Raw genomic sequence first — 13,625 nt, 5'->3', positions numbered from 1 at the left:
TTCAAAGTCCCCCTTATTGCATGAGAGAACAACCACTTCTGAGCTCTAAACTACACCCTGAACTGGCAAGTTTTAATGTATGATTTTGTCATTTTAACTGCAACTTGCCTCCTCATGAATAAACCTTCCACCAAAACAACTTCTTTTCTAACATTAATTGCCAGTTGCACCATTTCCCAGCATCCAGCACTCAGCCCAGCACCCAGAAACTAGCTAAACAATTCAGATAACTTTTACAACTCTTCCAGATCGATAGTGGAGGATCCCAGACCTATTGGAAGCACTAGTACAGAGCTAACGAAGTGTGGAGATAGGTTTGGGCATGCAAGATTACCTGGTTGATACATTTTTTGGCCCCTGATTACTTTGTGGTACAATAATGTTCTAAAATCAAATATATGTCAAAAGTACAAGCGTACCGGTAATCTTTCAAAACAATAATGGAGGGTGATTTTGTCTGTTTCCTCAGTTTACAGATCATTCACCAGTAGCATCTGGGTACCTATTGGTTAGCTATTAGCTCTTCAGAGGTTGTTAAATCCCAAGCTAGCAGGTGATACATTTAACACGTCTTAAAGCACATCCACATTCCATAAGGGAACACCATGAGATCTTAATTTCATGTACAGTTAGAAATGGCAAGAGACAAATGATCTCAAGAAAGTAACATTCTCTAACTATTTAGTAACTTTTATAACTTATATACAAGCTTATTAAAAGACAACACAGCCAAAAGTCGTGTGGTGAAGATGGGGCTGCAGCTTTCAACGTAGAAGCCAGACTCGTTTACTACTGCTTCCATTGATTTGGTAGAAAGAGGTGAAATGTGCAAAGTTGACAGCCATGTTGGTGTTGGTGAGGGATATTGTATGAAATGGGGGAAATCAGGTCCCATGGGACACAACAGCAATGACTGGATCTCACTGGTCTATGGCAACCCCACATGATATGTGCATATTTGTGATTACCTCACAATATTGTTGGCTTAGAAGCAGAACAACCATTCCATGTTCAGACCTTTTATACAGAACAGTGAGGTGGAATAAAGCCACAACTTTTGCATGAATTGATCTGCAGAAGAAGGAAGCATAAAGTATATTCATATGGGTGTTAATATGGCACTACATACAAGATGCATTTTAAAGTTTATTGAGGCTATAGAATATCCAGAAAACACACATGTGCTGATTTGTAAATTCCCATCTGAGACACAGAGATAAAGTTATAAGTAGACAGACTGTCATTAAATGTCACTCTGCAGGGAGTGGAGAGGAGGGGGACATGTGTAGCCCCAGTTTAATGTTACACTTAAAGACTAGAGGAGAAGCAGAATGCAGGGGGAGAGAGGAGAGAGGAGCAGGGCCAGCTCAGGCCTTTTGTCTGACATGAGCACTGACCTGTGGAAATGTCTGTCCTCTCCTGAGACTCCGTCAGACGGAGGAGAACCGATGCTTTATGGGAATGTCACAAATGGCCAAACCACGCAGGACTAAACAATGTTTCTCTTTGTGTCACACAAATACAAACTAGCCTATCACCTGAGAACAGGATTTAGAGGCATAAATCAGTCCCTCCAGAGAAACGTGATTGTGTGATCGTATAATTCAACACATAATCAAGCAAATAGTACACATTATGCAGGGGTCTGTTTTCAAAAAGGGCGCATATTCACCGTAATAATAGCAGATTTCCCCGCAAAATACGTGAATTATGTGGGGCTCGCATATTTCATAATCCCCGCATTTTTCATAAAGTTTAAAAAACTGCATTGTAACTTGACACGGGAAGTGATGTAATATGAGATGCGCAATGACATTAGCTCAAGAAGGTAAAGTAACCGCGATTAAAAATCCTGTAAGATGATGAAAAATGCAGCTCATTTGCCAACAAAAATGTCTGTAAAAGACAGAGCAAACCAGTACCCTGATGTCCTACACTACCTCAGATTTCAGAAGCAGGAAGCACTTATTTTATTTTTGACACTTGTGACTCAGGAATGTTAAAGCCATGTTTGAGCCATGCTTAGAAAATGAAGAACTAAAGCATAACCAGCCCTTTCTGTGATATAATGTTTGCTTACTTATTGTACGTTTGCTTATCATAGGGTGTAATGCACATGTTGATAGCATTTTTCATTTAGTTGTAGCCTAGTTAGAACAGGGTGTGGGAGACGAATCAGTTTTTTTTTTCATTGAAACGTATGTTTTTCTAGTTTCTGCATATTTTCGCAATGTCACACATGTTTTGCAAATTCCCGCAGTTTCACCGCATTAAATCTCATAAAACCCCTGCATATTCCATCAAGGATTTTTGCTTGCATAATCAAAGATTTTTGCCTGGATTTTTGTGGAGGGACTAATAAATGTGTACAAAAGGCCAATATATAAAGAAAAATACAGCAAAAGCACCAGATTTCACACACTAATATCATCTGAAAGCAGAGAATGTAATTAATATGCAGTTCTTGAAATAAATAATGTTCTATGTCATTTTAATATCAAACTTAGTTTCTTCTCGTTCTTCTGTTTCATCTCCTGTTCATCTCTGTTTCATAGCTTCTGCTGAGTGGTGAGTCTTAACAGACTTTGCCGTGGCCTGGTTTCTGACAGTGAATGAGTAATAGTACATTAAGGACATGGTTATATTTCATTTATTGGTGGTAAGATGTTGGTTTTGTGAGTAAGCATAAGTAAGCCGGAGTGGAAATTTATTACATTTGACCACAGTCAGGACTTCCTGAGATGTTTAAAAGTATCCAGTAATTGAGCCATTCAAGCAAAGACATATAAAAAAGCCTCTGTAAGCTTTTCTTGTTCTGGAAAAAAGCACAGTTTGTCGTTTCTCTCAGCTAGCAGTCAATCTGGGGTGCTCATAAAGTCAGATTTTGCATTTCTGGGAATGATGATTAAATTAGTCAACCAGTAAGAAAAAATGGACATCTTTCTTGGCTGCAAGTACTTTTCAATATTTGATCATAATTTTTGTAAATTATATGATTTGATCCATTGTTTGCAAAAACATTGGAATCAGGTGATGTCAGTGTTTTAGGTGTGTTTTTTTCACACAGGGTGGTGATGTTGCAGGAGCAGTGAGGAGGACGTTTTGGGTGCAGAAAGTGGCTGGACATCCTTGTCCTCGTCCTCAGCTCCTTGGTTCCTGCCACAGAGGAGCAGACTTGTTTAGTTAGCCATTTGATTTATGGCCTTGGGGTTTTTTAATATGCTGCTGCACCATCCCTCTCAAACCCATCACCACAAAATTACACCAAAGAGTAAAACTCCTTCCGAGTTTCTCACAAAATATTGACCTAAAATAGCACAATGCCACGACACCTGTATCAGCACTGTGCATTTGTGAAATCATCCATCTATACATACTTAGATAATCTATGTAAAAAGCCATGCATGTACTCTTACACAAAGAAGTATTTGCACAGACTACCAGGATTTGTGTTATTTAATTATTGTTAATTATTGTGTATAAATGCAAGTACAAGTATGTCTGCCTACTGAACATGTGTCTATAAGGTTCCTCCTATCTTACAGTCCTCAGTGTACAGAGCGTTATTTACACAATAGGCAAGTGCGAAGAGAAAAAAATCATACCTAGACACTATTTAAGTCCACAGGTTTGCTATTCCAGTGTATTCATCTTGACCTCCTCCATTAAAGTGTTTGTCTTAATATAACAACATTATCTTAAACATATGGTGAGAGTAGTTGATGTCACATAAGAGGATATAACTATGGATCATAATAAATGAGTTGCAGAGATAACCTATGAACACATTTGAACAGCAGAAATGCCCCATGCACTGTATGTTATTGGACTTCAGCCTACATTATATTTTTGGTAACACTGTACTTGGATATCTACAGAGAGTTTACAAAATACATAATTTACATCATGGCTAAGGTTTTAACAGGTTAAATAATGAACATGCGCTGTTGAAATCTTACAAATACTCTGTAAACTCTCTGTAGGCGGACTATGCAAATAAAGTCTTACTGATTTTTCTTGTATACTGTTGGACTTACTGCACAGTATGTCACTGTGTAATCTTTGCACCATGCAAATGAGCTGACACAACACACCGATGAGTGTATGCACTGTACACAGACCACACTCTCTGCTTCACTGCCTGGAGAAACACTTACAAACATATTTTTCAAGATTTTCCAGCTTTCTTTTGCGCAGGTGGTCTCATACATTATTCACTCTCTGAGATCCACTGGCCATTTATCATGTCAAACCCACTCCCTACAACACATGCACACACTCACACTGCAAATACACTTGTTACTGAAATTCTCTGTGCACGCTCTCACATGCACACACCTGCCACTGAGCGTACACAGTCAAACTGCTCCTGATGCGCTGTATTGACAGTTTCACTCACTCTTTCACACACAATCAGATTCTTGTCGACTCAGTGGCTGCTGGACAGCTCTGCCTCCCACCGCCTGCTGAGACTGACAGGTGTGTCAGTATCTGTGTATATGTATGTGTGTGTGTGTGTGTCTGGGGACCCCCTTCTTGGTATTTATTAGCTCTGGACAGCTGAGGTGTTCAGTGAGGTCTCTATTTAGCACTTCCGGCTGATTAATATACACACACATCCAAACCCGGTGCTGAATATGTGCAATTAGCCCTCAGACCGCCCACGTCATTTAGTCACTCGCTAGCTTTGCGTACCAAATCCCCGTGGTGGCCTGTGGGCTTAAATAGGTCCCCACTGCCCTTTTAACACTTGTGCTACTACATAACAGTCATGGCAACCTGTTCCACTCAAACCACAGGGCTTTCATCTGCAGTGAACAGGAGCTCTCCCAGTTTGGGTTTGAACATTTGTCACATGTTCAGTAGCTATGTGATATTTTCATTACACATGCATGGAGACTTAAGAAGGCAGAATCACAAGGACAGATTTAGCAGGCATTTTTCAACTGCACTCTGAAAACAACATTATTCCAACTTTATGGGCAAAAGTGTATTTATTGTAGCAAATCATATGCACTATGTGCACACTGTGACATAAAAAAAATATCTGAGGCATTTTTGAGCATTGTATGACTTGCATTCATTTTTACCTCAAATTCCATACATAGCAAGAGATTGTTACATGAAGTAGAGCTTGGCAATTAACTACAATTTTCAGATCCAGTTTTCTGCAGTTTTCTAGTTATTTTATGATAAAATAAAAAAATTGAAAAATACAAAAATTAAACCAAGGAGTTGCTTGATGTGAAAAATGACATTTAACATTATTGAAATATATAGCAAGACAAAAGCTTATACTAAATGTTAAGTATAGGGTGTTCATTTTTTATTGAATATGGCTCCAAATACTAGTTTTCAAAGTCCTTGATCACTAATAATTAATACTGGTAGTGGCCCATATATGTTGACCTCCACTAAAAACTATTAGGCTACACAAAACATATGTTATAAATGTAACACAGACATTGAGTCACATTTTGTTGCACCAGATGCTTTAATACGTCAGTATACTGTATTTTTTTTTCTCCTCTTGGAGTATACATACATGATACCAGCTTGTGCCATGTTTTTTTTTCCTAACTACTGTTATAACCATGTAAGAGTCTTCAGTCCTGACTATTAGTACCTGCACTGATGTGGTTGGACATAATGAGCAGGTGCTTGTTCCTGAAATCTCTCCACTCCAATTACCTCACACACACACACACACACACACGCACACCCACACACACACACACACACACACACACACACACACACACACACACACACACACGTACACACGTTGAAAGATTTCCTCCTCAATATGACTTTCATACAAAAGGCTGCTCTGTTCTTTGCCTTTTTTTTTTACTGTTTGGGCTGTGAGCACCCTTTAACAATATATCCAGTCCTTTAAGCTTTAAGGTAAAACCCAGACTTTCTTCATGTGTTTGCCTCTTTTCCACATTGATAGCTACTTTCCATGATGGGATAGTTGCTGCAGGTTTCAGCATCTGTCAGCGGGGTTTGAGGTTCACGACTGTTTAGAGAAGAGAGATTACAAGCCAAACCTACTGTCTGTGACACAGGGTTTTTGTGTAATCTGAAGGAGTGTGTCGGGGCACAGCAGCAGCATCACATTGCCTTTAAAGATTTAACAAGGTTCAAGGTTCAAGGTGACTTTATTGATACCTGTAGGTAGATTTGTTCTGCAGTCTGGAGAGGGCAACATTAAAACCACAGGACACATACAGGGGACAGATTAAAAACAGCACAGGCCAAAGACATTGACAGGTACTCCCAGCAGCTCACTGATCGTGGTTAAAAAAGACTAAAATAAATAATTAAAACAGACTAAAATAAATAAAAGTCACTAGATATTACTAAAAGATATTACTAAAAATGCCAAGATAAAACCTGTTAAAAGCATGATAAAAACATAAAAAACATCATATAATATAATACAAGGGACAAGGGACCTTAAACACGGCCACTTGAAGATGAACAAATTAAGATCAGAATGTGTAGAAAGTCTTCAAATGCATGGTTTATGTGTAATATAAAAACACAGTATTGCCAGACTATCATAAAAACATAGACTAATAGCATTATTAAGTTTCATGTATGTCTATATTACATTCATACAATTATTTTAAGAAATATATTGCCTCATAGGGTTTTTAGGCAATTTTGCTTTGTATTCACTTTAAGTAAAGTAAGTAAAGTAAATTTTATTTATAGAGCACTTTTCACAGACAGAGTCACAAAGTGCTTTATCAATTCAAATCAGATCCCATCACTTTCAGATCCCATATTGTATCTTTCATTTTCTGTATGTGAAAATAAAACTAAATTCAAATGGGGATAGACAAGTTGAATCAGATACCAATACCAGTGTTTAACTTTTGGCATTGGCTTTTCTACCTGAGTCGTTTTGAAAAAAAAAAAAAAAAAAAGAAGAAAAAAAGAAAAAGTGAAAAAAGAAAAAAAAAGTTCCACCTAGATTTTTACAGCTTCTTTGATGATGCATTACTTGGATTTATGTTCAGTTCAACAGTGATCTACTTTCTAATGAAGTCAAAGATAGTTCATGTCTTGTGGTTTTCATCTTTTATTGTCTGGGAGGGAAGGTTGGGTATATTGGTCTTTATAAATCACCTACTGGTCCAGCTCTAAAATCTAAAAAGTTCACTTCACTTACAGTTGTAGTGAAGCTACAGCTACTATAAATCATGTCACTAAACAAAATGTGAAAAAACTTGTGAAAAAAACAACAACAATATATTACTGCATTTAGTGCCTTAATCACATCACATTGATTTTCATTGGCATTGATGCTCAGAATAACTGCCATGATGCCACGTTACTTTACATGCTGTTTTTCTCTAGATGTCAGATTTCTTCACATTAAACCAGATGCTTTCATTTGTGTCTGTGTGATCACACACAAATAACCTGGTTGTTTGTTTGTTGCTGGATCTCTTCTTTCAGCCCAGCTCTACATGACAAACAGATGCAAAGACAATATTTGGTGTTGATTTGTTGTATTAAGAGCAAAGCATAGATATACAATTTATTTAATGTAGATTTTCATAATCCCCTGTTGTTTTTTTTCTTGCTCAACACATATTTGCTTCAACTCCTAGTCTGGGTAAATGTGAGTGAAAAGCATTGTACAACTGTAATAAAGAACTTTTTCTACTAATGGAGCGTTTTTTCATTTTGTGGGCTTTTTCATTCCCACTGTTATTTTTACATTTCTACTTAAGTAATGGATTTTGTACTGTTCAAAATAAGTATGACTCAAGCTTTTTAGGGAGAGCTTATTTTGCCCTTGAACTGTTTTGCTAGGTTTGGTTCGGTCTGTTATTAACATCCTACGTGTTCTTTTTCCCAACCACAATTGTTTTTGTCTATTTGCCTTTTCTTTCTGGTTGAGTTTGGTTTTGTTTAGATGGGTTGGGTTTGTTTGGTTTTACTCTCCTCACCCTAACCATGTCCTTGTGTTTGTGTGTGTCAGGTCCAGGGTGTAAGGAGAGCAGAAGGTCTCTCCAATGCCAGTGGACATGCAGCCACACCAGGGGCTGTATCACTATGAGACCTCACCCAGCCAGCCCTCCAGAGGGTAAGACAGCAGTCAGCATGCGCTCAGGCCTCACTCATTACTCTGCAGCTGCAGCTCTTAGCCTTGTTTGCCTCGGCGAATTCCACACTTATTTTAATCACATAAACACAAAATGAAAAGTTCAGCATGTTGGGAAACAAGCTTTTCAGCAATGATTAAAAAAACAAATTCACATTCACATGTAGGTTGAGTCTCACACACATTTGGCAGAGTAGGAGAACATTTAAACTGGAAACAGTGAACCTGACTGTACAGATTTCAAGACCTGCTCTTGAAATTTGCTCAGCATCATCTTTATCACTCATAAATAATTTCTGTTAATATCCAGTCTTAGAATATGAAAAACATTTTTGTAGTGATTAGATTTTTCTGTTCTGCAAATTAAAAATGTATTAGAAAACATCACTTTAAATCATGAAAAAAAGTGAAATCAACAATAACAATTTTTAAAATGACTCTTTCTGAAACAAAAACCAAAACACACATACACAGTTTTTCATAACTTTTTGATATGTTGAGCTTTCAGATTTGGACTTTGGTTTTGAACAAAAAACAGGCTTACTTTTTTCCACTTTTGAGTAACAAATGAATGGCCATAATGGCCTATCCTTTCAAAATTCAGGATTTGTTTTACTTTAAATACAGGAACTGTCCACAAAGGCTGTAAAATTGAAATTAGACAACCAAATTATGCAGAAAAATGTTGCTCTTAAGGAGGGAAGTCATCTAAATATAAATTTAAAAAATATATATATATATATAAGAACAGATAAGACAAAAAGCGTGTTAGAACATTTATGTTTTGTATTCTTTCAGCTCAGGGCTGTCAGGTAGTCATTGTGCACAGGTTTTAGTTCTGGTTTTTGCACAAACATCTAACTTGACTAATTTGCTGCATGGAGTAGTCAAAAGATAACTTTAGGACACAATGTTCCCTAGAACCACATTTTTCTATATATGGAAGACACTTGCACATAAATCAGCTTTAGAGGTATTTGTAAGATTTGTAAAACCAAACCAAATAACCTGTGTAAGTTCAAAAACATTTCATGTGTCTCCTCTCACTTCCAGAAGAAGGTGAATAAATGGATCTCCCTCATGTTAACTGTCAAATCTAAATGCTCAGGTCTTGCTGCAATTGTTGTAGATCCATTGCAAGCTCAGCCCCTTAGTCCTCCCCTTGCGCTCCTCTATCCCTCCTCTTCCTCCCTCCTCCCTCCCTCATGCCACCCAGGTTGCGGGTGGACTCGGCCTCTCTCTGACAGCTGCTAATTACAGGCTGACCAGGCCCCGCTGTGCTCTGCATGACTGCCTCGCGCCCCGCTCAGGTTACTCAGAACGAGTGAGAAACACAGAGAGGGCTGCAGAGAAAGGTGGCTGTGCAGGACAGAGAGGGAAGAGGAGATAGAAAGAGACAGAAAGGGACCGAGGGGGCAGAAAAAGACGGGGGGGGGGGGTGGCAGGAGGGATGAATGGGAGAGGAGAAAAGAGTGAGAACGGGAGGGAGGTAAACTTTGGGAGGGGGAAGCATCATAGTGGATTAGAGAGGACAGATTAAGCTCCTGTGTGGAATACACGTTGTGGTTAAAGATTTAAAGAACTGAAAGGAAGACTTAGTAGAAGGTGGATAGATGAAGTCTGGGAGCAGCAACAGGGACAGGGAAAAAGCAGGAGAGACACATTTTCAGTGAAGGAAAGGTCAGAGAATATATTGAACTTCATGAGAGGTCTGGAAAGTTCCAATGAAGCTACTCTTTTCTAGTTTGGAAGGGGAAATCCCAGATGAGTAAATTTTCCACAGTGGACAGCAAAATAAGGGCTATGCGCCATCTAGTGGTGAGAAGAAAACATTACAACAGACTGAAAGGGAACCGGAGTTCAGCTCTTTGGGGCTGTTTCTCTCAGTGTTACGTAATAAATAAATAATTAATTTGCTATAGCACCCTGCGATCCTCTTAAGGATAAAATGGTTCGGAAGATGACTGACTGATTGACTTTAGTCTCATATTCATCTACTTTTGAAAATACTTAAAATATGCATCATATTGTTCCTTATGCTTTTTTCAGCTCCTACCTGTTGGATTTTGTCATGATTTCTGTGTTTTTCACATTTCCACAGCCTAGTGCCGTCAGATCAGTCGCCCTACAGTGATGTGTCGTCGCTGCGTGCTCCACTCCTCAACGGCCCTCCCCAGGACTGCCGCACTATGTATAATCCCATGACTCCCAGTATGAGTCATGGATCAGGACCAGGACCAGGACAGGGATTTGGTCACTGCTTAGATCAATACATGAGGCCCCCTCAGGCCCCGCCGCCACACAGTATGATGGGCCACCGGGGTATGCCGCCCACAGAGAGTGAGTCAGAGTATCTTTTTACATCTTTGTAATCACACACAGCTGCTATTGATTTGGATTTAGAGATACCTGAGGGACTGAAAAAAGCTACGTGTCCATTTTACGCAGCTTACTTGTGCTCCACTACATCTTAGAGGGAACTATTGTACTTTTTATTCCACTACATTTGTTAAACAATGTTAACTCTTTTTCAGATTACAATTTTTTGTCAGCACATCTCCGAATGTATTGATTGTCAATATATATGTGTATATATTGTTCTGCACTTTAAAAAACAAGTATGTAAAGATCCCTTTTCATTCATTGTTTGTGTTCATCACAGGGACACAAATTGTTGAAGTGTGTGTCCTAACCTGCAGTAGCATGAACATGATGTGTGATGTATTCAACCCTTTATAGGTCACTCATAGAAATACTCTGAATTTCAAAATTTCAACCTTAGTGTGTTATTGGAGGACATAATAAGACTTTATTACTTTTGTGAAATTTTTCTAAATATTTTATACTTATGTAGAAAATTAAGTTGATTGAAGTTACCATATTTGATTCCTTGCCCATAAATGGCAAAAAAAAAAGTTTATATAAAAAGGAAAAACACATCTAAGGTGAAAGGAACATGTATTTTAGAATATTAGAACATCACTTTTAGACCATTACAACAACATAAGTGCTGATACAGTCTTGTCAACATATACATTCTCCCTTTGAACATCATAACTAACATTAGTACCATTACTTCATGGTACCTAACAAAGCATACACTTACTGTTCATGCAGAGGTGGACCTTACAGACCCTGTAGACCACATTTGACCTGAGATTGTTGACTCACTGTCCTCACTGTAACTGTTGCTGATACTGTTTTGTAATGCATGCAGAATTTACCAAAAATAATCACTTGCCCAATAAAGGGTTCAGTTAAGGTTTTTCAGCCTGTGCTTGGTGTCTGACAGGTGGCAGTAGCACCCCCTACTGTAACCAGAACAACATGATGCCCTCTCATCACAACTTCTGTCCGGGTCAACCTGGCTCTGACCAGAATGGCTCAGGTGATGGTAAGGGAACAGTCACTGCTATACACTGTTTAATGTTAATTTTAAATAAATGATTTCTTTTATCATCACAGCTAACTCCTTTTCTTTGTTTATTCTTAGGCTCAAGGTTCTCCACACCTCGCTCCATGCTGAAGCTGAGTAAAAAGAGAGCTCTGTCCATTTCCCCCCTGTCGGATGCCAGTGTAGACCTGCAAACGGTGATCAGGACTTCACCCAACTCCCTGGTGGCCTTTGTCAACTCTCGTTGTAACCCCAGTGGGGCCAGTTCTTATGGCCATCTGTCTGTGAGCGCTATGAGGTCAGATATTTCTCTGCTCATTAATATGCATTTCAATAACAACAGACGTACTTGCATTTTTTTGTGGAGAAAGACAGGAAATTTAATGAAAAGTGATGTAGGGGAATGTCATGCAGCAAATTGTCCGGGCCAGCTGGGAAATGAACCAAGGACTGCTTGGGGCATCAGCACATACAGTATGCTCCTTAACTAGTGCACAGCCTAATAAGATGCCTTTTAAAAATAGCATCACAGGAAGCAGTGTACTGTTCTAAGGATCAAAGTTTCTTGATTTTGTTTTGACACCACACCATTTATCACCCAGAACTGATGAATGTTCCAGTTTTTGTGTCTTTCATCTAATCTGAGTGTGAGGTAATCGGACCTCCTAAGGCCCCACAGATGAAAGCATGCAGTAAATGCAGGAAAAACGTAGTACAGTATCTGCTAAAATATACCTCTGCACCCGTGGATGCTGCCCCACTTTTACAACTACTAACAACAAGTTTGCTGGTGTAGTTGTCTTAGCACAGGTACATTTGCACACTAAGTTGAATAATAAATAATAAATAATGGTGGACAACTCACTACAACCAATTGGCAAAGTTTCAAAAAAAGGTTGTGTAGTCTACTGTAAAGAAAGAAGCTCATATTTATCAGTATGAATAATTATGCTAAATAAATTTGAATTTAAATTTGAATTCCTCTCGTTACTCCATAGTCCATCTCTTGGCTATTCCAGCAACATGAACTGTCAGTCCAGGCCTCAAGGATCAATGTATGGAGGAGGTGGAGCAACGCCTCTGGGTGGACACACACCAGGTTCCTGCCAAGCATCACGCTTACCTCCCCATAATCCTCGGCTACACGCTCCGCCCAAACACGGACATGTAAGGAAGCTTTCTCACTCACTTCAAAAAGCAGAGGAGCATCAGCACACCTTCTGCTACTGACAGCCTCGAAGGACGGATGGGAGATAAAAATAGAGCATGATGGCTTGTCAATAACAGATTTGGTGTTGACTGTATCAATATACTGATACGGTATGTTTATATTTTGTATTGTTTTGTAGCTGAAGACGGAGCCGGGGCTTGGGGGTGTGATGGACGGCATGAATGTAAAAAGTCTGGAGGAGAGGTCAGAAGGAGATGTGGCCAGTCCTTCTTCCACTGGCACTCAGGTATTTTCACAATATTCAAGTCTTTATTAAATTTCACATCCATACATTATAATTTTGATCTTAGATTTTTCAGACATAGGAATAAAGAAACTGTGAGTATATAAATAAGTACATTTTCTGGGTAAGTTCAAAAGAAAACGTAGCACGTGTGCGTGGCACAACATTTCTCATACGAGTGCACTTTACAAAGTTTGTGGAAAAAGAACATAGCTTTTACATGGTTTAAATCGCATGGCCCTCAGAATTACACAGATGGACTCAAAGGCTGGTATCAATGCTCGCAGAAGTGTATAGATCTAGATGGAACATGTGTTGAAAAATAAACATGATAACTTTAACCATTTTTTCCAATTGTCCTTTTTCTATGAACTTTCTGAAGCTCCCTCTGAGTCTTCTTTGTAGGGTTTTCTGCAGGATTCTTTAACTAGATGTGTTTTAGGGAAAATTTTGAAATGAGGACTTAGGCGAGCTGCTTCAAACCAAAAGCTCTCATCAGCAGATTTCAGTGAGAGAGAACTCATCTCAGAAGTAAAGGGGCCATTTGTGATGTTTAGAAAGTCTAAATTACACTAACCAAAGAAAGCACTTGATGATTGATAATTGCATTCATAATGGTGGACAAAGGTGTTAAGTCTCAAATGTAATTTGA

General features: G+C 38.7%; 1 protein-coding gene across 1 annotated transcript in view; it reads left to right on the top strand.

Annotated features, from left to right (window-relative positions):
• Window positions 1–13,625, top strand: part of gli1 (GLI family zinc finger 1) — a 71,253-nt gene that overhangs the window by 49,364 nt on the left and 8,264 nt on the right. The window contains exons 2-7 of the mRNA XM_030135370.1: window positions 8,003–8,107; window positions 10,227–10,465; window positions 11,418–11,519; window positions 11,619–11,817; window positions 12,518–12,686; window positions 12,869–12,976. Coding sequence (XP_029991230.1) covers window positions 8,037–8,107; window positions 10,227–10,465; window positions 11,418–11,519; window positions 11,619–11,817; window positions 12,518–12,686; window positions 12,869–12,976 — 888 coding nt within the window. The 5' untranslated portion in view covers window positions 8,003–8,036. The remainder of the gene's footprint in view (window positions 1–8,002; window positions 8,108–10,226; window positions 10,466–11,417; window positions 11,520–11,618; window positions 11,818–12,517; window positions 12,687–12,868; window positions 12,977–13,625) is intronic.

Source organism: Sphaeramia orbicularis, chromosome 5 (assembly GCF_902148855.1).
Source record: "Sphaeramia orbicularis chromosome 5, fSphaOr1.1, whole genome shotgun sequence".
NCBI lineage: Eukaryota > Metazoa > Chordata > Actinopteri > Kurtiformes > Apogonidae > Sphaeramia > Sphaeramia orbicularis.
The sequence above is the reverse complement of the archived record's forward strand: the minus strand, read 5'-3'. Positions and strand labels throughout refer to the sequence as shown.